Source organism: Lemur catta, chromosome 3 (genome assembly GCF_020740605.2).
Source record: "Lemur catta isolate mLemCat1 chromosome 3, mLemCat1.pri, whole genome shotgun sequence".
NCBI classification, from domain to species: Eukaryota; Metazoa; Chordata; class Mammalia; order Primates; family Lemuridae; genus Lemur; species Lemur catta.
In genome coordinates, this window is record NC_059130.1 from 18,184,116 (window position 1) to 18,211,008 (window position 26,893).

At 35.0% G+C, this 26,893-nt stretch overlaps 1 protein-coding gene and 1 non-coding gene across 3 annotated transcripts in view; one reads left to right on the forward strand and one right to left on the reverse strand.

The window, feature by feature from the left end:
* The window catches only part of TRIM33 (tripartite motif containing 33), a 125,050-nt gene that overhangs the window by 15,609 nt on the left and 82,548 nt on the right, over nt 1–26,893 (reverse strand). For both annotated transcript variants that reach the window (XM_045546874.1, XM_045546873.1), the window contains exons 6-14: nt 24,053–24,167; nt 21,761–21,907; nt 21,182–21,299; nt 19,565–19,839; nt 18,981–19,145; nt 15,691–15,891; nt 5,031–5,163; nt 3,530–3,593; nt 620–779 (exon numbers count right to left, since the gene is read on the reverse strand). In XM_045546874.1, the coding sequence (XP_045402830.1) occupies nt 620–779; nt 3,530–3,593; nt 5,031–5,163; nt 15,691–15,891; nt 18,981–19,145; nt 19,565–19,839; nt 21,182–21,299; nt 21,761–21,907; nt 24,053–24,167 (1,378 nt within the window). The remainder of the gene's footprint in view (nt 1–619; nt 780–3,529; nt 3,594–5,030; nt 5,164–15,690; nt 15,892–18,980; nt 19,146–19,564; nt 19,840–21,181; nt 21,300–21,760; nt 21,908–24,052; nt 24,168–26,893) is intronic.
* Nucleotides 9,597–9,735, forward strand: LOC123636276. Its single transcript, XR_006734468.1, has one exon. It is a non-coding gene; the product is annotated as a small nucleolar RNA SNORA8 (small nucleolar RNA).

The window sequence follows — 26,893 nt, forward strand, 5'->3', positions numbered from 1 at the left end:
TGAATATATTAATACCATGCAATGAAATTCCTACGTGCCAATCATGTAGAAAGTGAGACAAACAAAAGCCCAAGCAGTGAGGAAAAATGAAGAGGGGCTTGGGCCTTCCTTCATTCTATATTATAAATTTTATAAAATGTTCCATCTGAGGAACTCTAGATTGGTTAATAACTTATAAGCCAAAGACAATCTTCCCATCATAAAACTCTTTCATCAATAAACTTCTCTTATGTCAGCAATCTTAACGCTAAGTTCACAGGTCCAGGACAATGCCTAGGATCTTCTGTGGCCTGAGATTCAATGTAACTACTGAGATGATTAATAATTTCAGAAAAAGATAGAACCCAATTTAGTATCATGGCAAAAATACTGACAAAATAGAAATTCAAAGATAATTTCAAATGAGTACTTAAAACTATTACATCTTTTCTGATTAATTATAGCTAACTCTTAGACAAAAATGTTGAGTTAGAAAAAGATATTTGGTTAGTGCCAGACATGAAAATTCAAAGATAAATAAATGTCCCCAGAAACACCATTCAGTCTTAATATACTCAGAGATGGAAGAATCAATGAAGTGACTTCCTTAAATCCCTGTCAGATCCCAGTGGGAGCTTACCATGCAAGCACTTCTCCTGCCATCTTCTGTCTTTTCTTGTTTCACAGCTCCTGAAAAACTACATATTTCGTCTTCAGTTCCAGGTTCTTGCTTGACCTTTACTTGATCAGATTTAAAACTAAGACTTGTCTTCTCAGCAGTTCTTCCTGATGACCCACAGCTAATAAAAACAACAAATAACGGTCACACATGTTTAACAGTATGGTGTAAGTAAAAACAATTATACAAAAAGTAATGCTCACTTAAGTGAAGACAATAGAAAATTAAACTTATAGAAGATAAGGATACCTCATAATGCAGTTAAGAAGAATATGGTATAGCCCTAGCTTCAACCTCTTTAAAAATGTAGGTAAAACTTTCAGAAGACCCTGCAAACACATTTTATGGTCTGAAGCACTTATAAGTAAATCATTTAAGGAATCTAGTAAATAATTATATTCCTAGGCCAGTGGTATAGAATGTCAGTGATTGCTTCTTTTTATAAAAATATTTTCAGCTCTTCTCCACCTTCCCAGACCTCTAAAGAATACAACATCAGTAACAGTGGTTCATGAAGCCTCTCCAAAGACTATTCTGGCTTTTGGGAACTAGGGATTGGGAGAAGAGGATAACAAGTCGCCAATAACCTGGAATATCCTTATTTGAATCAATGTAATGATAATAACCAAGAGGACAGGCACATGACTAATTAATTCTATCATGAGCACAAAGCAAAATCACTGTTAAGAGAAGTGAATAACTGGTAAGAATGGATTGCCAATTGAGAATGAACAACTTTTTCACTGAGTTAGTACTTTTCTTCTAAAAGCACTGATTATTTATTTAAAATATAATTAAAAAGCCAGGCAAGTATTTAATAGGACCAATTTTGACAATGCATCCACATACATACATACAAATAAAAAACATTCATATAATATCTTAAATAAAATCTCTCTTGCAATATACTAAATTATTCAAACTAGAGAAGAGTAAAAATCAGTATTCTATCTTAAAACACATATATAAACACACACACAAGAAGGACACATGCACTCCTATTTCTCAGCTCTGTCTACCAAAAAGGCCTAAGAAACAATGAACGATTCAGTAGCAACAAGTACCCCTAGTGCGTTATCTCTACACACTATTTTCCCACTAACATAACCAGAATTTCTTGGAAAAACAACTGATTCCAAGTCCAAAGCAAAAACTGTACAAGATAAACCTGGAGCACTGTTTCCTAGGAAATAAGGAAGCTTTCAAAGACTACTGTGATTATAACAAAAAGACCAAGGAACAAACTTGAAGAAGCTTTTATATTTATTATTTTTTTTTAATAAAGAGGTCCCACTCTTGTTCAGGATCTCAAACTCCTGAGCTCAAGCCATCCTCCCACCTCAGCCTCCCAGAGTGCTAGGTTTACAGGCGTGAGCCATTGAGCCTGGCCTCTGCAAAAGCTTTTGACAGGTCAAAGATGGAATAATTTAAACTATCAATAAAAAAGAGCATCTATAATGGATTAAAATATATAAGACATATTTTTCATTTTTTTTCTTCTTTTTTTTAAAGAAACACAGAGTCTTGCTCTTTCACCAAGGCTGGAGTACAGTGGTGCCATCACAGCTCACTGTAGCCTCAGACCCCTGGGTCTCAGCCTCCCAAGTAGCTGGGACTATTGGTGTGCACCACTGCACCTGGTTTATTTTTTAAATTTTTCTGTAGAGATGGGTTCTCGCTATGTTGTCCAGGCTGGCCTCAAATTCCAGGCCTCAAGTGATCCTTCTGCCTTGGCCTTCCAAAGTAGAAGGATTACAGGTATAAGCCATAGTGTCCAGCCTAAAATATGTTTACATATTTGAGTTCATCAAGGTAATAATAATAAAACTCACTGATCACTGTTGGAAGGTGCTGGGAATCAACTCATTACCATGAAAGCAGGCTAATAAAGAATCAATTTATCCTGCCTTTCCTATAACCCAACAGTTGATGACAGAAAGTACCTCTTTATAAAAATATTCTAAGCTGATAAATAAGGAATGACAACAATTCAAATCATTTTTCAACCAGTAAAAAAAAAAGAGCTAAGCAATGAAGCAATGATCACTAATTGTTGCTATCACAAAAACCCCAACCAGACACAATGTGCCCATGATGGGTAAAACATTACCACCATTAAGTATTTTTGCCCTCCCCCTCCCCATAAATCAAACCTGAATCTGATCAAACCTCCTGATCTAAATACTAATGCAGATGAGAAACATTTTTTTTTTTTTTAAATAGAGACAGGGTCTCGCTCTGTTGCCCAAGCTGGTTTTGAACTCCTGGCCTTAAGTGATTCTCCCATCTTGGTCTTCCAAAGTACTGAGATTACAGGTATCAGCCACCATGTCCAGCAGAGGAAGCATATTTAAATGATAAGATGGAGAAACAGGGGAAACTCTATAGGAAAAAGAACTACATTTTTGCAACAAATAAATTGATAATGATATAAACATATCAATCGATGGCAATCTATAGAGCTTATGTGAATCTGATTCAAAGAAATAATTTGTTTAAAAAAAGGCATTGATGGCAAAATTGGGAACTCTAAACATCAACTGGATCTATACGGATATTAAAGAATGAGCTGTTAATTTTTTCAGGTGATAATGGTTCTGTGGTTATATATTTTTAAAATTCTTATTAAGTGATATATACTGAAATAGTCACAAGGGAAATAATATGATGTCTGAGATTTGTTTCAAAATAATCCAGACCAGGAGGGAAATGAATAGGAGTATAGAAGAAACAAGATCGGCCATAACTTGGTCATTGTTGAAGCCAGGTGATAAGTATATGAGGGTTTACTGTAATATTCTACTTTTATTACATGTACTTGAAGTTTTTCATAATAAAAAGGAAAAAATAGTTATTAATAACAATACTCACCTGCCTCGACTGCCAGTACTAGAGGTACTAGGGGGTCTTACAGGTGTGTGAGAATTGGATAAACCTAAAAAATAGTAAGTCAAAATGTATATAAATACATATAAGGATATCTGGAATTCTACCCACTGGTTAGAAAACTCAAGATTATTATAACTCAACTTTAAAATTCTTGGAAATCAGACCTAGTTGCAAAGTCAGGGGTGGCATGACATTGACCAGTTTCTCTCATCTGAGCCCAGACATCATTTCAGAATCTTCCTCAGAGAATTACTATCTAGTCAACAAAAACTACCAGATCAAGAGAAACCTATCTGCCATCTCTCCCAAGTCACCTGATAAAATATTCTACTTGGATTCCCATTAAGTATTCTTTTTAGAAGTCCTGAAATAATTCTTATTAAGCCTCAAAAAACGGCAAAATCCACATTTAAATTTGAACTGTTCCTCCTCTAGAAATAAGCAGGTGGTCTGTTTCAATAAGAAAAAAATAACATTTAATTTATATCACAAAAATACATTTCATAACCACTTCTGGACTGTTAACATGTTTGGAGTTGCTTTAATCATATATTCATGAGAGTCCCAATTGATTCACCTGGTAATAGAGTTAATAAAACTGGGTTTCTGGAAGAGAGCTAAACATCACAGGTATTTTAACAGATTTCTATAATTTAGGTTTTAATTTTAAAATTATAATTTGAAAAATAACTTGCTTTTCCTCAACTCATTTTTTTAAACAATTTTTCATTATTTTACAAAGTCTTTTAAAGTTGAAACCCAAGAACTCTTCAACTGACCTTCTATATTATAAAATGTAAGATAAAAAATAAATGTGTCTACAAACCCAGCAAAGAATGTGACCGAAGTAAGGAATAAGTATTTTAGAGCTCTGAACAGCATAGACTATAGATATATATTAAAATTACTTCAGTTAGCTAAAGAGTGCTAATAGTATTTGAACAAAAATAATTACAAAGAACAATCAAAAACAAATATTTGTTACCATGACAGTTAATTTTATGTGTCAACTTGGCTAGGATATGATACTCCACTATTTGGCCAAATACCAGTCTAAAGTGTTGCTGTGAAAATATTATTAATATTTGGATGTAATTAACAGTTAAGCCAATAGACTTTGAAAAAAGCAGATTATCCTCCATAATGTTGGTTAGGCCTCATACAATCAGTTGAACTCATTAAGAGAGAAAACAGAAGGTCCTATCTCCACCTTCCCCTCCCCAAGAAAGAATTTTGCCTCCAGACTCTGGTCTCAAGGCTGTAACATAACTCTTCCTGGGTCTCTAGCCTGCCGACCTGCCCTGCAGATTTCAGACTTGCCAGTACTCACAGTCACATGAGCCAATTCCTTAACATAAATCTCTCCATCTCCCTCTCTATATATGTATCTACTATTGATTCTGTTTTTCCACAGGACACTAGTAGAGACACTGAGAGAGGCTTTACGTATTAAAGAAAGAAGCGAATATCCTGTTTGCTTTACCTGATGATCCTGGAGATAGGGCAGAGGGTCCTGGGGAAGGATTCATGGTGCTTGTAGGCTGCGGGGGTAGGTGACTGCCTGAGATGTATCTACTTAGTAGATTATCTAAACTACTTGAGCCAGCATCTTCCAACTAAAAAGAAAGAAGAAAAAAGGTAAATGGATTAAAGCAGAGGAGAAGTTATTAATTTCATTATTGTCACCACTTATATGCAGTATACTAATAAACTAACAGATTATCCAATATCAAACTCAGCTTAATTGGTGCTTCTTTAGGCTTCCCCGAGAACCTACACAGTATAAAGTTTATGTGAATAAAACCATATTACTCAACAAATATCCAGGTGCTCAGGGCAAAACCTAATGATCTATTAAACCCTGTATGTTCTATTACGTAAATAGCTCTGACACTTTTGCCTTTTCTTAAAAATGCTGCAGGATCCTATTTAACAAATTTTTCTCCCTAGTCTCCCTCTTTCTATTTCAACGTCCATAGTCCTGCCAGAATCATTCACATACCCAGAAATCTAACATGTCAGTAACTAACTTTAAAGCTCTGAAAAGTTCTTATAGCTCATAGAAAGCCCTTATCTCAAACCATTACTACACACACACACACACACACACACACACAGAAAAGTCAACAGATCTGAGCCCTTTTCTTAATTAGAGGCAGCAGGATAAAACGAGAGGACCCAGCACTGTGATTTACAGCTGATTCCCAACTTGAACATCAGTTTCTTATCTATAAAACTATGATGATGACATGAGAAAATATTTACATAAAAGTAAAAATATACTATTTAAGTATAAAAATTACCTTAAATTAAATTTTGCACTATTTCATATAAGAAATCGTCAAATTGTTCTTACTTAAATAATTGTCAATCTTCTTGTTTATTGGCCTAGTTGTACCCAGACCTGCCCCCTTTCAATCTTTTTTCCTACTAGAAGTCAGATTATTTCTTATACAAATCTATTTCTGGTTCAAAACAGAAACCTAAACATATACATTTACTTCTTGCTCTCTTTTCTTCCCCTAAAAGTACACTGATTTGCACAGCTATAAATCAGAAATAACAGCATTAAAGTATAAACTTTGGAGTAAACTATGAATAATAAACCAAGGTAGAATTGTAAAAATGATCAGAATGGAGCAGTTCACAATACATCACAGGCAAGGGAGAATCCTCCTAAAAGGTAAATAGGACAATTTTCTGAAAGCCCTTACAAAATTGCATGCCAGAGACATGAAGGACTGAAGGTGAGAGTAGGTTGTGGGTTCGCTGAAGCACAATTAAGGGATAGTAGCAGCTGTATTGTGGTCACAGCTGTTGGCCAAGAATACACTTGTAACGTTAAAATTAGAGGAGAATCCCTAGCTGCAACTCACTCAAGTCAACTGGAGGATTTGTGAAGAGGGGAAGCTCCTAATGTGGGCCAAAGATGGAAATGGGGCTGCATCCCACCTAAAAACAAAGGATTCAAAACAGACATGAAAATCCCATGTTACCTACTCAGGAAGAGGTGAATAGGAAGTATACAAAAGGGCTCTCCTGTGCCATTATAGCTTCCAACTGAGAAATGCTAACTGAAGCAATTACCAGCAGGTTTCACTAGACTGGACAGTCACCATAAATAAAGTTAAAAGTCTAACTGGAAAAATATTAATTCATTTATTCATTAAACCAATATTTTTGAGCATCCCTGAATAACTACATGGAACACAGGGTTAAGTATTATATAAATAGTTTCTATTATTTAAAAGGAAAAAAACAATCCAATAGTAAAATGAGCACAGGCATTTCACAGAAGACAAAGACAATTCACAGAAGAAATAAAAATAATCAATGAACGTAAGATAACCAACTGTGCTAATAAAAGAGATGAAAACGAAATCAACAATAATGTCATTCTTAATCAGATTGGTAAAGACGGAAGAAAAGTGATTGATTTACCAGTGTTGGAAAGATAGCACAGAAATGGGAATTTTCAAATATATAAGCTGGCAAAATATTTTCTGGAGGGCAATTTGTCAATATCTATGCAAACTTTAAATGTGTAACCACTTTTGACCCAGTAATTACACTTCTACCAACTTATCTTACAGAATTATATGCTCACTGTGCCTCAGTGCAGCTTTTTAAAAATAGCATTAAGGTATAAATGACATAAATAAACATACTCAAAGTGCACAATTTGATGTGTTTTCTCATAGTATACAACTGGGAAAACAAAATCAAGAATAGTGAACATCACACGGTAGTAATATTCTCCAGGGATTAGGGGGTTGGGGGGAGGGTAAACTCACAACTAATGGATGCGGTGAGCATTGTAGAGGGGAAGGGCATGCCTCTAATCCTCGCTTGGGTGAGGCAAAGACATGTAACCAAAATGTTTGTACCCTCATAATATCCTGAAATAAAAAAAAAAAAAGAATAGTGAACTGATCCTATCTATCACCCCCAAGGTTCCTCATGCTCCCTGGTAATCTATTCCTCTCTCCCTTAACCTTGTACTCAACCGCCCAGTCATCTGCTTTCTGCCATTTTAGTTTTTTTCTAGAGTTTTATATAAATGGAATTATACAGTATGCACTTTGTTCATTTGTTTTCTTTCACTCAGCATAATTATTTTGAGATTTATTCACGCTGTTGTATCAAGTTCATTCCTTTTCATTGTTGAGTTAATTAATATTCCACTGTATGGATATACAATTTGTTTATCCAGTTATCTGTAGGCAGACATTTGGGTTGTTTCCAGTTTTTGTCTTATTATAAAGTTGCTATTAACATCTGTGTATAAATCTTTGTATATACACAATACACATATTTCCTTCTCTCTTTGGCAAATAAACAGAAGCAGAATGGCTGAATCATTATGGTAGTAGATACATGTTTAAGTTTTTAAGAAACTGCCAAATTGTTTTTCAAAGTGGTTGTACCATTTTATATTCCTATCGTGTTTGAAGGTTCTGGTTCATTCACATTCTCCACAACATACTTACTGTAGTTAACATTCAGTCTTTTTAGTTTAAGCATCCTGCAAAATGTGTTGTGGTGTATCTCACTGTGGTTTTTTTTTTTTTTTTTTGGGACAGTCTTCCTCTGTCACCCAGGCTAGAGTGCAGTGACATCATCATAGCTCACTGCAGCCTCAAACTCCTGGGCACAAAAGTGATCCTCCTTTTTCAGCTTCCTAAGTAGCTGGGACTACAGGTGCATGCCACCATGCCCAGCTAATTTTTTCTATTTTTGGTTGCTGGACTCATTTTTTTTCTATTTTTTAGTAGAGAGGGGTCTCACTCTTGCTCAGAGTGGTTTTGAACTCCTGGTCTCAACCAATCCTCCTGCCTCAGCCTCCCAAAGTGCTAGGGTTATAGGTATGAGCTACTGTGCCTGGCCCTCACTGTGGTTTTAACCTGCGTTTCTCTAATGACTAATAATGTTAGTATCTTTTCACAAATGCAGCTTTGTTTTTTATAGTAAGATATGAGAAATAAACCAAAGGTTCACCAACAAAGAGCTAAAAAAAAAAAAAAAAAAAAAACCACCACACACCCCCCCAACAAATTGAATACCATACAGCTTTAAACACAAGAAAACTCTAAGAACTGACATGAAAAAAGTCTAAAAGCAAAATCATAAAACTTGCAACACAGTATTTATCGTATTATACTAGGTGTGTATGTATGGTACAATCACACTTTTTGTTACCAAAACAAAAAAAATTGCACACGCACACATTTGCCTGTGTGTCTTTATTTATATTTGTATATGCCTAGGGGGAAAAATCTGAAAGGATGTAAACCAATCTGTAATAGTGCTGGAATTTAGTTGGGTGAAAGAAGAATGGGGTAGACAAGCATTTTCATTTTTTCAGATTAACCTCTTTTTAAAACCTACAATGGTTTTATAAGGTCCACGGAGGTCTTAAAAAAATAGGGAAATCTGATACATCCTGTACCACTGCTCCCACCACACCCCATTCCCCACCAAAACCCTTCAAAATGGCTTCTCATTGAGCTTAGGATAAAATCCAAAATCCTTTATATGCTGCTTACCAAAGGCTCTACATGATCTGGTTTCAAATTTCCTCTCCAGACTAATTTTATGCCACTCTTGTCCCTTCTCTTTTTCCCTTTCCTCATTGCTCTTTTTTCTGTTCTTTGAAAGTGCCCAGTTACTTGATACCTTGTGGACTATGAAATCCTGCTCCTTTTACCTAATGAAATTTACTACTGACAGCTTCAAGCTAATTCCTCCTCAGCCTCCAGGTTTCAAAGAGTCTTTAACCACCCACTAGATTTAGTTAGGTTCTCCTGGTATATACTCTCCTTTTTAGTAATACTATACATTATAAATACGATTTAAAAAATCTGTGAATGCCTGCATTCTCCTGGCCTATAAACTCTGTGACAGCAGGTCTTCTCTTGTCCCCACTGTTCCTCAAAACAAGCACAAAGTAAATGCTCAATACCCATGTTAAATGAATGGTTATAATTTTCCTATTAAGCATATTCTCTTCCTCCCAAAGCTTACTTTATAATAATGAGGAATGGGGGACTGCACAGCATGGTATCTGCACCCAGCAGTTTATTCCTGCTGGGGTGTTCAAAGGTCAATGCTATAGAAATTCAGTATCTGGAATTGTTGGTTTTCTTGGCTTTGTGCATGTTAAACCTGGTATTTCTATAGTTTTCTCATATTGCTCAGTTTAATAGTCTTCAATAGCAGCTAATGCTTCTTCTTTTAGGGTATCACATTGAGAACCAGGCAGATCTATCTACTTTAAAAATGACCCTAAAGTAACTTGTTTGAAGAAATTAGATCCTAAAAATTCTTGGTGGGGAATTTGTTAAGTTTTCATCAGTATATCCATATTCAAGTGGAGATAAAAGAAGCCAAAATAAAAGAATTGTGGGCTGACAGGACAATGGTGGATTGAGGATCTGTCCTATTAAAAAGGGCTATCTTGAAGATACCTCTTTAAAGGTTCCAGCTTTTGGGGAACTAAGGTTACCTTGATTGACAGTGGAAGGAATCACATGTGAAATTCCTTGAATAAAAATTTATTGACTTTAAATAATTTTGCCTAATGCCATAATAAAAAAAAATTCTTTACACTGTCTAAAAAAAAAAAGGAGTGGGAGAAAAAGGAAGAAGAGGAAAATAATCATAACTAACATTTATTGAATACTTACATGCCAGGCACCAAGCTAAATACTTTACATGAATCTCACTTAATCTTTCCAACAAGTCCGCAAGGCAGATTGTATTATTATTCTTATTTTGAGAAAGCTTAAAATAAAAGAGTGACAAAGCCAGCATTTCAGAAATCACAAAATCTGACCTCAGATTTGACTTGATTATCTCCTGCAATATACCTATCTGCTTGGAATCTCACATTCTTTTCATGCCTTTCGGTATTTTTGCATGTCTAATTCCTCCTACCTGCCTTCCTTAACCTTGACTGGCTAACACTCTCCTACTTATCTTCCAAGTCCAAATTTAAGATTATCTCATATAAAGCCTATTCTGACTTCCACAGGCATATGTAGAATCTTTTTCTTTATTCTTCCACTGTCATCTATACACATCCACTTGTAGCAATAAGCTAACTGTTTTGACCCTGTTTAGAAAATTATCTCTCTATTATATAGGAAACTCCGTGAAGGCAAAAACTATTTCCCTTTGATCCTTATACAACCAGTATGTAGAGTCTAGTACATGGTTAAGTTCTCAAATATCTGTTATAGAAAATATACGAATGCTTTTCTCTGAGGACTCTACTGGTGGAGAAAAAAAGAAAAAGAAAATATACAAATGCATTAAAAATAGTAATCCATGTTTCCAGAAATGTTTTAGTGTTATGCTGTACTGAAGATCTGGCCTTGAACCTAATAAAGGGATTCTACATTTAGGTGCTATTCTATAATCATAAGGAAAATATTACATTTTACCAACAGAGATGTTCTAAACCTGACTAAACAAATACATACTGTTACCAAAAGTGAAACACTAAATATGACGGTACACAACATTCCCTGTTTTCCATTTACTACCAAAATGTAAATGTTTAAATTTCCCATTTTATTTTTTCTACCTATATTACCATTAAAAAATCTCACTTAGTACAATCAAAAGCTATACAAGTTAATAATAATTCCTCATCAATTCCACTTCGTCTGATGCCTCACTTCTATTTTATTACACCCAGTCGTGCCTTCTCACTCCCTCAAGTCATTCTATGTACCATTACCCAGGTCTAAAACATCTCTACCTTGACCAACCAGACCATATCTCACATTTACACTACAGTACAATTCAGTCCCTAAGGAAGTTTTTCTTGATTTGGCAAAAGAAGTTTGAGACTTCATCTTTACATTTCAGGTTTGTAATCCTACTCAACAATCTTAAACTTAACTATCTTGGCTATTCAGCTGTTTAGAGACTAATGGGTTTTTTAAAATTTTATTTATTTTTTTGCTGGGGTCCAATCTGCTCTCAGCACCCAGTCCCATCCAGACAATCTCAGTATTTTTTTTTTTTTTTTTTTGACACAGAGTCTCCCCCTGTTGCCCGGGCTACAGTGCAGTGGCATCAGTCTAGCTCATAGTAACCTCAAACTCCTGGGCCCAAGCAATTCTCCTGCCTCGGCCTCCCGAGTAGCTAGGACTACAGGTGCATGCCACCAAGCCTGGCTAACTTTTTCTATGTTTAGTAGAGACAGGATTTCGGCTCTTGCTCAGGCTGGCTAGTCTCGAACTCATGGTCTCAAGCAATCCTCCCGCCTCAGCCTCCAAAGTGCTAGGATTACAGGTATGAGCTACTGCCCCTGGTCTACTTGCTTTTAAAAGTAGGTGACAGTAACAAATGTTGGCAAGGATGTAGAGAAACTGAAATCTTCATATACTGCTGGCAGGAATGTAAAATAGTGCAGCTACTATGGAAAACAGTTTGGCAGTTTCTCAAAAAGTTAAACGTACAATATGACTGTGTAATTCCACTCCTAGATATTAACCTTAGAAAACTGATAATCTATGTTTACACAAAAAGTTGCATATAAAAGCTAATTGCAGCATTATTCCTAATAGCCAAAGAGTAGAAAACCAAATGTTCATAGACTGACAAAAGAACAAAATGTAGTGTATCTATACAATGGAATATTATTCAGCCATATAAAAGGAAGGAATTAAGTACTAATATATGCCACAACATGGATAGACATGGGAAACATTTTGCTAAGTGAAAGAAGCAAGACACAAAAGGCCACATGATTCCATTCATATGAAATGTGCAGAACAGGCAAATCCATAGAGACAAAAGTAGATGAGCGGTTTCCAGGGCCTGGGAGAGAAGGAAACAAAGAGTGACTGTTAATGAGTACAGTTTCTTCTGGGGTGATGAAAATATTCTGAAATTAGAGGTAATGGTTGCATAATCTTATGAATGTACTAAAAACCATCAAATTGTACATTTTTAGAGTGGATATCATGGTCTATAAATTTTATTTCAACAAAAAAGTAGATGGTACTTTAATAAAGCAGCAGATAAAAAATAAAGACAGACAAAATATCTGGAGTTAAAGAAGAGGTTTATAGAAGGTATGGATTCTACTCCTCCAATCCCACTTAAAAAAAATTAAAGATGGGTGAGGACACATTCTGAAGTTCCTTGTCTTAATCCCAAAGCTCTTCTGGGTAGGAGAACAGGGGAATATGGGCTCACTTCCCTTATAATGCTCAGCTTTTTAAAGATGTAGAGCATCTACACTTCATCTATCTGAACCAAGTTAAAGCAGTCCTAACAAACTGGGTTAAATTTGACATTAGCAACCATTCTCCCTTTGTAAGTTTCTTAAGAACTGGAACCAAGTCTTGTCTTCTCATCCTAAATGCCCACGGACTTTGGCATACAGTAAGTGCTTAGTTAAAACTGAATGACTGACTACTTTAACACTGTGACTATATGTGGTTGCCCAAAGGCTCTCAATACCCTATCTTTCCAGGTCTACAATCTCAAACAACCTCCCTGGTATTGTTAAGGGAAGTGGAGAGAGAGAACTAGACTTACAATCAGGAGTCTGGGCATTAAATTCCAACTTTTCCATTTACCATTGACTCTGGGAAAAGTCACTAACCTCTCTTATTGTCTGTCATTCATAAAGTAGGGATATTATATATTCTATCAGGTGATTTGAAGCATTAAACTAATATATTGTACGTAAAATCACTTCATATATTATAAGCTTTTAACTTAGAAATGTTACTTTTAATATTCCACATTTTTCCATTCTATATAGTCCAGTCTTCTTAGCACCAACAACATCACCATTCCCTTAGCCAAAAAAGATCTCTCCTAATACCAGACAAGGAACTGAATTTAAAAAATTCACAATATGTTAGTGATTTTTCAAACAACTTTGATGAGGACTACAGTTAATAACAGTGTATTGCATTCAGGATTTATGCTAAATGAGTAGATTATATCTTACCATGGGAGTTGGGGAGGGGAGGAGTGGGTAATAATGTGAGATGATGAATAAGTTGATTTTTCCATAATAGTAACCATTTTACTATATATGTCTCTTATAACAACATGTTGTATATCTTAAATATATACAATTGTAAATAAAATTAAATTAAAAAGAAACAATTTTGAAGTTATGGAAATATCCTTTAAACTCTTACACAAACCCATTAATACACAAAAGTATTAACCTGCAGCCATAGAAAGAGTCAAGGGTCCTACTGTTGCAGCAATTTCACTGCTCCTTGCTCTCATGGCAATCTCGAACTCCAAGTAACTCATACAACACAGGAGGTGATTTTATATAACCTTAGCAGGTTATGTGTACATTTTAATTCTTTTTTTTTTTTTTTTTTTGAGACAGGGTGTCACTTTGTTGCCCTGGCTAGAGTGAGTGCCGTGGCGTCAGCCTAGCTCACAGCAACCTCAAACTCCTGGGCTTAAGCAATCCTACTGCCTCAGCCTCCCCAGTAGCTGGGACTACAGGCATGCGCCACCATGCCCGGGTAATTTTTTTTCTATATATATTTTAGTTGGCCAGATAATTTCTTTCTATTTTTAGTAGAGACGGGGTCTCACTCTTGCTCAGGCTGGTCTCGAACTCCTGACCTCAAGCGATCCACCCGCCTCGGCCTCCCAGAGTGCTAAGGATTACAGGCGTGAGCTACCGCGCCCGGCCTTAATTCAAAGAAATTGGTGAAATTTCAGAAGGTACTGAAAGATACTTTTCTTTAGGAAAGTATGACAGTTGAAAAGGGCAAGAGGCCTCCGGAGTCCTTCATGTTCCACCTATTCCTCCCACTCATTACTTCCCCTTCTCCTTTCAGTGTATGTCCCAAAGTGCCTGATACCTTGACCCTCCCTCTAACCCCTCTCTTTTACCACCCAACTACTACTCCTCCTTTTGGATTTAACAGAAAAATGACAAAGATCTGACCACATTTTGGTCCCGGGTCTCCACTCTGGCTTTAAACTTGCAACAGAGTGTATCATCTGACACGAGGTTTGTCTGTTCACAGGTGGTGGAAAGGATCTACCCTATTAGCAAAGCTGATATTAATCTATTATTATACCTCTTTAGATAGTATCACAATTTGCTGTTCACATAACATTCAATTCCTCAGAGCTTTAAAATACTGAAAAATGCTAGTTTTGTTAATTTTTTTTTTAAATTTGAGGTGGAGTCTCATTATGTTGCCCAGGCTGGTCTCAAGCTCCTGGGCTCAAGGGATCCTCCTCCCTCAGCCTCCTGAGTGGCTGGGATTACTAGGGTGTGCCGCCACACTTAGCCTGAGGAATGCTAGTTTTAGCACAAAAACTTGTCAAAATTCAAATATTTATACTTTATTCTTTGTTTAATTGACTAATATAATTGTGCATATTTATGGAGTGCAATGTGATGTTTTGATCTATGTATGTATTATGAAAGATTCAATTAAGCTAATAAACATACCATCCCACCAACCCATTTTTTTTTGTTGTGAGAAAATTAAAAACTCATTTTAGCAATTTTGAAATATATAATACACTACCAATCAACTGGTCATTGTGCAGTGCAACAGATCCCTAAAACTTATCTCCAAAAGAAGCAAAATTGGTATATCAAGGAGAGATTATCTGCACTCCGATGTTCCCTGAAGCATTCTTCACAATAGCCAAGATTTGGAAGCAACCTAAGTGTCCATCAACAGATGAACAGAAAAAGAGAATATGGTATATATACACAATGGAACACGCTATACAGCCTTTAAAAAGAAGGCAGTTCTGCCACTTGTGACAACATAGATGGAACTAAAGAACATTATGGTAAGTGAAATAAGCCAGGCACAGAAAAATAAATACTGGATGATCTCATTTCTATATGGAATCTAAAAATGTTGATCTCATAGAAACAGAACACAAATGTGGTTACCAGAGGCTGGGGTAGAGGAGGGAAGGGGAAAGGAAGATGTTGATCAAAGAGCACAAAGTTTCACTTAGGCTAGAGTAATAAATTTTAGTAATTTAAATTTTACTCTTTAGAAATTTCAAGAAAATGTTGGTCCTGAATTTTAAAAACCCTGCAATAAACAATTTAATTCCCTAATTAACGTGAGATATTAAATATCTCATTCAACTGAAATACAAACCTGTATGGGTGGAATATCTGGCAGCGATGGAAGGTTTTCTGGATTGGTAACTGAGGGGATTAGCTCTATTGCTGTAACAGATGGGCTGGTGGGACCTCGGTTTGCATTTGCCATAGTTGCCGTAGTAGGGCTCGTTGGGTTGATTGTGGTGTTGTGTACCGATACAACAGGAAAGGGTCCAGCATGCCCTGGGTTTGAGTGCTAATAAGAAAGAAGACATTATCATTACTTGATCTGCCAGAATATTAGAATACGAACTATACCTTTACAACAATTTTTAGTTTAGGAAAGATACATGAGTATTGGATATCTGTGGGCCCTCTCAAACTTATTCAGGAGAAGAACAGTTCAGACTTAGCCTTTGCATTTTTCTATTTAGTTTTGTGTAGTACCTAGAAAAAAACAGACTTCCCAATAATTTTCAACCTGTCAGCCTGGTGATACGATATTATTTCAGAACCAAGAGGTATATGGTAGATGATCTGAAAGTTTTCAAACAGAAGGCCAAGAAAGTTACTGTTCTCTCTACATTCCTCTTTGATTATTTAGTCTTATTTTTTTTTTAGAGACAAGGTCTTACTCTGTCATCTAGGCTGGAGTATAGTGGCATGATCATAGTTCACCACAGCCTAGAACACCTGGGTTCAAGCAATGTTCCTTCCTCGACTCCTGCGTAGCTAAGACTCCAGGTGTGCATCACTACGCCTGGCTACTTTTTTATTTTTTTAGAGATGAGGTCTCATTATGTTGCCCAAGCTGGCCTTGAGCTCCTGGCCTCAAGCAATCATCCCCGCTTAGCCTCCAAGTCACTGGGATTACAGGTGAGAGAGCAGCTTGATATGGCAGAAAGAACAATGAATTTACAGAGAGGAAACAAAACATCAATTCCTCACTATGATACTGTGTGACCTTAGGCAAATCACATGATCTCCATAATTTAGAAACGTGGAAAATGATCCCTCACTTGTTTCACTGTGATGGCTGTTACAAGAATCATTTAAGATAATACAGATGAAAATCTTTGGGAAACAAATTACTATACACATATAAGTAACTCATTTGAAATATTTAACAACTAAAAATGCTAATAACGTTCAATGATTTCTGTAGGGGTAACATTAAAGTCTAAGAAAAATGTTTTGAGATGGCTGGCTGGTTAATCTGATTCTGCAGCTTTTGTACTCTTTGAAATGGTGTACCTGGCCCGTGGTAATATTTGAAGGCTTTCTATGAACTGAGGGGTACGTGGCTGTGTGAACAGTTTTAATGAAATTAATGTTCAGATTCCCAACCTCTGTATGTATTTTCTTTAAAAAAAAAAAAAAAAAAAAAATCCTATTTGCCTAAGAATTGCCATGCTCTGCAGGGTCTCCTTTTCCACTTTTGCAACTGCCCTTCTCCCCCCCTGACAGAAGAATAGCATGCCTCTGACTCATTCCTAATCTTATTCTAGGCACGTTGCCCCATGATGGGGAAAAAAAAAAAAAAAAACCTATACAGATAATCAAAGGTATAATTGAAAATAATGATATAGGGTGTTGAAAGTGACTGCCTCTAAAACTTGGGAAATAAATCTTCAAATGAGTTTCAATATTTGATGACCAACAAAAAGGAAGACCTGGGAAGCTGACACTTAAAAAGGTTTTTAAATAGTTGAGGTTCAGTTTATAATCTAGAAAAAGTTAAAAGAACTGAGGAATATTGCTATAATAAAATTATTTTAATTCCCAAATACATAATTTTGTGAACAAGTTTCCCGAGTATCACATGAAAACAAAAACCAAAACACAAGTAATAAAAATCATTGTTGAATTCTGACTTATTTCAACAATAAGTAAAAGCATACAAATATACACAACTAAAAGGAGGAGATAAAAAGCCTCCATGTAGCTCAAAAAAATGTACACACAAAAAGAATTTCATTTTATATTTTCTAATATTCTAAATCATGTATATACATATATTTTGTTACAACAATTGTGGAGAAATAATGTAATATTTGGTCCACAGAAAAAGTTTTAAAACTTAATGGTAATATGCTGAAATAAAAAAAAAAAACTTAATGGACTTATTGTCACTGGGAGTTTACAAAGAATTTTTTATTAAAATAAACATTTTTCCTGCAGAAAATTACAATAGGCTAATCTATGCTGATCACGCAAAAATATACTATATTAAGCTAAAACAGTGTAGGTGAACTAGAAGCTAAATTCAAGTCCAAGGAGAGCTTCGTATTAATATTTATTGTATTTGGGATTCCAGTGGATTGATTTTAAAAAGATGATGTAAAGGTTTTTTTTTTTTCTTTTTACTTTGTAGTGTCAATATTTACAATATGCTACAAAGGATATCTTTTTCAGCTATTTATATTTAAACTTATACTGGAAATTTTAAACGAAACCTTTCAAATGTGTGAGGGAGTATACATTTTTCAAAGTCTTTCTAGAGGTACTTAGACCAAAAAGCTGGAGGACTACTGCTCTAAGACAGTGTTTCTCCAATTTTATTGTGCAGACTTACCTGAAAGACTTAGTATAAAATTTTACATATTATTGCATGCTACCCTCCTAGGAATTCTGATTCAGTGGTTATGGCTCAGAATCTGTTCTGACAAGGTCCCCCACCCTACCCAAGCTGACCGGTGATTCCGAAGGCCTTTAAAACGTGTTTTGAGAAACACCACTCTCAAACGTAAAAAATGAACTCTATTATTTTATAACTACAAATCCCATGAAAAAGTAGTCTCATTTTATAATCATACCTCCTATAACAATTATAATCTATTATTCAGGCATAGATTATAAAACATGTCTCTAACATTTTTAAGATTAAGCATATCTATATCCTAAAAGGAATAATACTTGACTGGAGAAAAGAAAAAGGGAAAAAAATTACATATAATTAGCTCTATTACTTTCACAGTCCTTTTTATATGTTAGGATCAAAAAGTCACATTAAAAGAGCAGAGGAACAATTTCAGGAAACTAAAGTTCTAATTCTGATTTTATCATTACCTCCTGTGGTTTGTTTTTCACATCTATAACTTGAATAGGTTAGACTAGAACAGGGTTTCTTAACCCACAGTATATGAGGTTAAAAGATATCCAAGAAGCTCTTAAAATTAAACACAAAATTTCATATGTATGTATATTTTTCTGGGACAAGAAAATATATAGTATTAATCAAATTCTCAAACAAATCAACCACACACCCCTGAAAACTGATTTAAGAAAATGATGTCTTTTAGTTTTAAAATGGTATGATTCTTACAAATGTAACTCTAGGCATACTTGTCTTTGGAGGTGTGGCTGCATCATGGAATATTGAGGGCCGCTGTGCCTGGGTATCCCTGGTATTCTGGCAGCATTCTGAGCCAGTCTCATTTGATGGGCTTGAAAAGCTCCACAGTTCATGTTGCCTCTTTGCATTGTTTGCACACTGATCAATCGTGGAGGCTACAAAAAGTAGAAATTGATATTTATGTAATAATCATTGATAAATTTATCTTTCAATTATAAAATGTTACAATAAAAATAATTTAGCCAAGATAAAAGAGTCTAATGAAAAAAGCATAAATAATTCTTCTCGTCTCTAGCCTCAGTCCCCAATCTGGTGTGGAAGGAAGAGAACTTCTGTACTACCAGAGTATTAGTGAGCTAAGTTTTTTTCCCAAGATAAGTTATTTACTTACTGCCTTTCTTCCTACTTCACCCACATACCCAACAGAACAAGAGCAAATATTTAAATTCTGACCTTTGAGCTCTGCTCGAAGTCCTGCTAGTAACTTCGAAATGCATAACTCATCTACATAGGAAAAAGTGTCATCTTGAAGTCTTCATAATTTGTATCAATAATGTAGTAACACAATACTCACCTGTTGCTGTAACATTTGAGGTGCTGCTTGTCTAGGATGCTGCTGTGTTGTTGTTGTTGTTGTTGGTACAGGTGCTGGTGGTTGCTGCATCCTCATCTGTTGTAACTGCTGATGTTTCTGTGCATACACTTGTTGTTGCATGTGCTGGAGCCGAAGTTGTGCTAAATTAATCTGCCCGGGGGTTTTACTAATGTGGTTTGTCCCTGGAGGAACTTGCCCAACTACAACATTAGGAGTATAACCAGGAGCTGGTTTACTCTCTATTACTAGATTACCTGAAGGATTTAAAAAATAAGAATTTTTATATAATCAACTAGTCATCTACTTTACAGATTAATCCCTATCTGTTCCTCCTTTTTGACAACTATCAGCATCCCAAAGCTTCCTATAGTTCAGCAGGAATTGGAACCATGTTTAAAGATGGTGAGGATCAGAAATAAAAGTCTGAATAAATGACTTTTAATTATCTAGAATAATATAATATCTGCCCTTACTCCTTATTTACACAGATGTACAGAAAATTACAGATGAAAGAGATAGTATTAGAGGAGGCCCATCTAATCAGTCTAAATCAATTCTCCCATGACAAGATTCCAGCAAACGAGATTGCTAGCACTGATTACCAAAATGTGCAGAGCAGAGTACTACATTGCTACAAAATTGTCTTCTGTGGCAATATGGAATGCTTCAAACACTTATGTCCTTAGAAGTAACAATTTTCCTTGCTTTTCACAGAGCCATTGCTTTCTAGGGATAGAGGGCAAATTTTAGGAAGACGTGATTTAAGGTGAAGGCTGGCAGGCTTTTCCTGTAATGGGCCAGATCGTATTTTAAGCTTGCCAGGCCACATGAGGACTGTCTCACAGTCTTTGGTTTTTGTTTGTATGTAGAAACCATTCTTAGCTACCATGCCACACAAAAATAGGTTACTGATGCCAGATCTAAGGCTAAAGCCAAATTTCAATATAATTTGTCCTTTTATGCAAAGATTACTTTTTAAAGAAAAGAAAACAGAAGGTCATCCAGCCTCTGCTTTTATAATTCCCAATGTTTAAGACTTGACTATTATGAAAGTGAGTTTACTCAATCTGTAGATAGCTCTAATTGTGGGAGTGTGCGGGTGTAAATTTAATTGAGCCATCTGACCATCTCTCTGTGGAATAACAAAAGCAAAGTCCACTTCTCTTCCATATGAAAAGAGCTACCCTTATCTTTCAAACATTCCTCAGGACATGACTACCAAAACACATCAGCATCTTGGGAGTCCACCACTAATGCATAATTTGGCATAAACTACCGAGCATCTAAAACATTATTCCAGAGAATGAAGAATGATTTGCTAAGATTTCAATATGAAATAGTCAATATCAATTTTAAAAGATGGGGGAGGGGTCTAGAAAAAATGATACACATTAGAAAACACTATTCAGAGTAGACTCAACATTCTTAAAATGTAATGACACAGCAATAGAAAACCATAGCTGCAGTGAGTTTCCAATGAAATATTTTCCAAGTAGTTTACATTTTAAAGTTAAAAATTTCATCTAAAATTTGCTTTAGATGTTTTCTCCTAATTCAGTGTTCCAAGTTATATTCATAAAACTAATTATTTCTCACCTAAATTGACTACATTCTTTGCCCAGAAGGTAGGATCACAATGGAAACGTATTGCTCCATTAGCAGCAGGGACTGGATCACATCGTGCTTTCAAAATATGACGCAATTGAAAAGTGATCTTAAAGGGAAAAAAATTCACATTAGTCTTAAAATTAAGTATCAATTTAAAAAACATACAAGATAAAGACTTTTCAAAAGTTCATGTAGTTCCAGTGTCAGTCTCAGACAAGATAGTGTCAATGTTTAAATTAGCAATCACATCAAATGCATATGCTTGAATTTCTGCCATTTCTGGTAATAAATTGCATTAAGACACTAGGTATCATCAAAAAAGTACATACTGTATGACTCTATTTATATGAAATTCTAGAAAATGAAAGAAATCAAATTACTAGTTGCCAAAGACTAGGGGTAAGGGGAATAAGGAAACTTTTGAAGTATGATGGAAATTTTCTGTCTTGCTGTGGTAGTGGTTACATTTGCCAAACTTCAAATTTACACTTGAAACAGCTACAGTTGACTCAATATAAAAATGTCTTAATGTCCATTAAAGAAAAATGAAGAGATTATGTGTCTTACCAGTCGCTTGCTGTATAGTAGTGCAGTGCTGCTACCACTTGCAATTGCCCAGTTTGTAAAGTTCATAACATGCTTCACCTGTCGGGAAAGGCCTGTGATGTCATTCTGCTGCTGTAGTAACTTCATCTGCCTTTCTTTTGTAACATTCTGAAAGAGAACAAGAGCTTCTATATGAATTCCATATGAAAAAAAATCAACCCTAAATTTCTAGTGAAAATGGACACAATACCTATTATTTCCTTTAAAAATAAGATAAACGAACAAGCTCATGATTATTTAGTGAGCCTATGATTAATCAGAGGAAACGTCACTAATAAAAATGGGACTAAAACTTAGAAGCTAAAAAGGCTATTCCACATAGAAATTAATGTTAGTTAATACATTTCTTTTCTTTCAACACATAAAATGTTTATTAAAAATAGTGCTCTCCTATTAGGTTAATCCAATATACAGAGTTTATGGCATAATGAGGTAACTTTTACAAATAATTTTATATAATCTAAACTCACTGTAGTTTAAAGGCCAAAGAAAATTTTGTGTCACCAGTGCCACCTCCTGGTATGGCATGAGACTGAAGTTAAAATCTCTTTGCTTAAATACCTAAGACAAAATGAAAAAGATAAATTCCAGAGCTCCAAGGGTAGAATTAGGAAACTTGTGATACAAAGTTCATAAAGGACAAAGAAGTGAGGACTGACCAAACTGGAAAAACCAATTCCAGAGAAATGCTGAAAAGGAAAAATTAACTGCCTTATGGGAACTAAAACCCCCAGGAGAGATGGGTAATGTCCTATGTACTTTGAATTCAGCATATTAAACAACTTATCTACTTTCTTAATCACTTTCTCCCCAAAGTGACTCAACTTGGTTTACTGGACAGTATTTTTCCTAAGGAAACAAGCTGTTCATTTTACAATATAAATTAATGGATAAAAGTATTCAACTGACAGAAGTTTGGTTTACTACTCCACTAGAAATCATTCCTTTTTATAAAGCTTAGGAAAACCTCTTACAGAGTTGAGGGACATATTACCCTAGAAAACATCTATTTTTAAAATTACCATCATGTTAGGACTATGTGGCAGATGTATCATGAGGAATTTACATGCACCTTAGCCTTAAGAGGCATCTTTAAATTCAGAAGCTCTTGAAATGGTTTTAGAAATATTATTTGAGATTTAGAGCTAAAATGTATTTACAATAAGTTAAAATGTATCAAAAATAGTTACTGTTAAGTACTCTCCATTCACATGGTCCTTTTGAGGAAAAAAACATGATTAGCATTAAATGCAACTGACTGGATGTAGAGTAAGAAAGGATTCCTAACTTTAATGATGTGTGTGAGCAAGAATACTTTTCATCTCACAATTAGGTTTCAATGGAAAGATGTATTTCAAAAGACAGAAATTCAGAGATAACATTCTGCAGACATAATTTCTTTCATTGGTATATAATTATGCACCTAACATTTTTTAAAGAGTTCTATGGAGACGGAACAGAAAAAAAATGTATTATTGACAATTTGAGGTTAACAGAAGTTAAATAGTCAAATACTCACATAGCTTACATTATTACTACTCAATAGAACAGAAAACATAACCCCCATGTTGTCTGAGCCTACGTAAGAGAACAAAATTTTAAAACAGAAAATATTTTTTCAAAATTTGAGCTCCTCAGAAAATTCACATTTGAAATTTGTTAAGAACAAATCAACTGGGCAGTAGATCAAAAATTAATTTAGATTTCACAAACTAAAATCAGTAACTAGATTCTCATCTAGAAATTTATTACATCTACATATTAATCTTAAAATATGCAAAACAAAGAACTAATATCACAAAATTATCAGTAAGTTTAAGGTTTATAAATTTCAAAATGAGCAGCATTTTCAGCAAGACTATGGAAATATTTTTAAAGTAAGGTGAAACACAAATGACTCAAACAGAAGCCCCACATGCACTTATATGGGAAAGTTAAATTGAGGCTCCATCTTAGGAGGCGCTGGGGGAGAAATGTGGTGGGTCTGCTTTGCCTTCATTTACATCACATTTTAGTAATATTTCTTTCATTCACTATCTCCTAATGTATACAGCTAAAATCAGTGTTACTGAATTGGCTGCAAAATTAACTAATTGGAAAATGGGTCTCTCTTCAAATGGAAAATGAAAAAACCTTATTTTTTATTTTATTTCCATACCCCCCCCACCCATCTAAAAGAGCTTTCAATAAACATTAAAAACAGCTGAAGAGCAAGAGAAGCAGTTTTTGTTTTATTTTGGCTTTGAACCATACCTCTAGCTGCTGTAAGAGAGATTTTCCTTTCTTATTAATTTCATTGATAAGGGTGAAAATGGCCACTTTAATTTCCTGTTCTACTCGTTTGTTAGTCTCATTTACTTCTTTTATCCTGAATAAGAGAAATGCATCATTAGGTTATCAACTTATCCTATGTTTCTGAATCATCAACTGTTACAGAAATTCATCCAACTGGGCACTTAACCGAGTAATTAAAATTAAAACTTTTGTCAAAATGTACAACTTAAATTTCGGAAGACCTAACCACTCAACTTGGTCCAAACAAGTTATGTATATAGACAAAGAATGAATTTAACCTTTGGTAATTTTAAATCAAGCTCATAAAGGCCAGTTTACTAAGCTGGATGGCAATCTCCTTAGGTCACTATGACATGAATGTGATGTACAAACATCTAACAATAATGACTGCTGGTTAGCATCAAATCTGGCACATTGGTTCTATTTAACCTTAATGCTTCCAAGAACAATTTGGAAAAGAACAATGTTGCAACCAATAATTATTATCTTTTGAAAGGGTAGGAGTTAAACTTACAAGCATTTATTTTCATTTATAACTTAACCACTTCAAATATGGGTTCTGATATATTCCTTCCATAACTTCCGGTCAAAAAATACTCTCCTATTGTATAAAGGGCAGAAAACATTTTCAATTCATTTTTAAGAATAGATATTAGACGTTTTAGAAATAAGTACCCACTGTGGTTATGAAAGTTTTGGTTGCAAATATGCAGTGGCTGACAAAATAGGAAGTGGGAAATCCCACCAGTATAAATAGGTAAGATATTAACAACCAACAATAAGAGACAGCCTTCAATTTTTATGCATTCTACTTCTATACCAACTATAACCCACACTTTCAGCCTCTAAAATGCTTTTCATTTGCCAGTTCGAATTTAGTAACTTTAATACACTTTGAGCAATAATGCAATTTTTCCTCCTTTGTCTGTATATCACTGCTTGTTTGGGCACTTACTTGAAAATTTTATTGAATTCTGCCCTTAACTTGTTTAAGTGAATGAAAGACAATTTTTTTTGAAAAATAAAGGTACTAATCAGTAGCCATAAGAAATATAAGTCTCAGCCAGGCACGGTGGCTCACACCTCTAATCCTAGCACTCTGGGAGGCTGAGGCGGGAGGATCGCTGGAGGTCAGGAGTTCGAGACCAGCCTGAGCAAGAGCGAGACCCCGTCTCTACTAAAAATAGAAAAAAATGATCTGGACAGCTAAAAATATATACAAAAAATTAGCCAGGCATGGTGGCGCATGCCTGTAGTCCCAGCTACTCGGGAGGCTGAGGCAGAAGGATTGCTTAAGCCCAGGAGTTTGAGGTTGCTGTGAGCCAGGCTGACGCCACGGCATTCTAGCCCAGGCAACAGAGCGAGACTCTGTCTCAGGAAAAAAAAAGAAAAAAAGAAATATAAGTCTCAAATGTAAAATGATTGAGCCAAAGGTGGAAATCAGTAAGCATGCTGAAAGCAAAGAATAGGTAATTAGCTTCAGTCAGACTCCTCTTGGACTTAAGCAGGTGTACTACATGGTCAATTTTGAAGGAAGAAAAAAATGTGCATTAAAAAAACATGGATTCCTTTGCCTAGGGTTGGCCAAAAAAATATAGTGGAGACAGATCATGGAAGAATGTGTCTAAAAGGGGGAGTTATCATCAGAGATTTTGATACTGTTTTTTAAAGCTTCCTGGAGATGAAATCATTAATCTCCCTAACCCTTTGCAATCTGGTAACCATTCTATATACAGACTCCAGAACACAGGTACAAAATGTGTACAAAAATACAATGTACATACAAAACATATGTATAAAAATATGGGACTGTTATATGAATCAACTCACTGTATTTCCTTTGAAAGGGGCATTCATCTATGATTTGTGAGAAGACATACAGTTATCCTCTCCAACATCAATCACAACGTATGAGCAGTTTAACCTAAAACATCCTGATATTGCCAAAAAAAATCAAACTATCAATGTGTGTATGTGTGTATATATATATATGTTATCTACAACCCTTGAGGAGCCTTTTACTTTCTTTTGATATCATTTCTTAAGATGAAAAGGTCTACCGTGTGTAAAGCATTATTTTCATTCATTCAACTATTTAGTATTTTTTGAGCATCTACCATGTGCCGTTTTAATTGTAAACTAATGAATTTTAGTATTTAACAGAAGTTCCAATATTTGTGAGTCTGTAAGAATAAATATATATTAATCCTATTCATACCTCCAGGAATTTAATGGTTTTAATTATGCAAGCTCCAAGTGTTTGTATTTCTGGTGTAAGAGTCCTCATGTTGTTAATCTGCTCTCTCATGGAACCTACTCACACTTCCCTTATCAATAAATTTATTTAGAAATGTACCAAAATAGAATAATTTTTGAATAATAATGATAAAGATAATAACAGCAGCTAAAATTTGAGCGCTTACTATGTTCCAGAAACTGTACTATGTATTCAACTTACAACGCTACTCCCAAGATAAGCACTGTTTTTAATGCTTGTTTTACAGATGGGGAAATAAATTTGTCCACTGATACTCTCTTCCTCTACATTGTATCTTCCACACAGTCTCTACTTTAAATATCATAATTCAACTCTCTCCACTTTAATTTCTTTTTCCAAGTTTAAGGCTTATGTAGACTGGAGTCTTATTAATTATCAAATAGTCAAAGATGCATCCTAAAAGAGTATATAAAATTTTGACAAATTAAATTTTGCTTAATTAATATTATAATCCCAAACTCATACCATTTCCTCCTCAAAAAAATGTTTTCTGTATATGCTTAATATAGTAGGAAAACAAA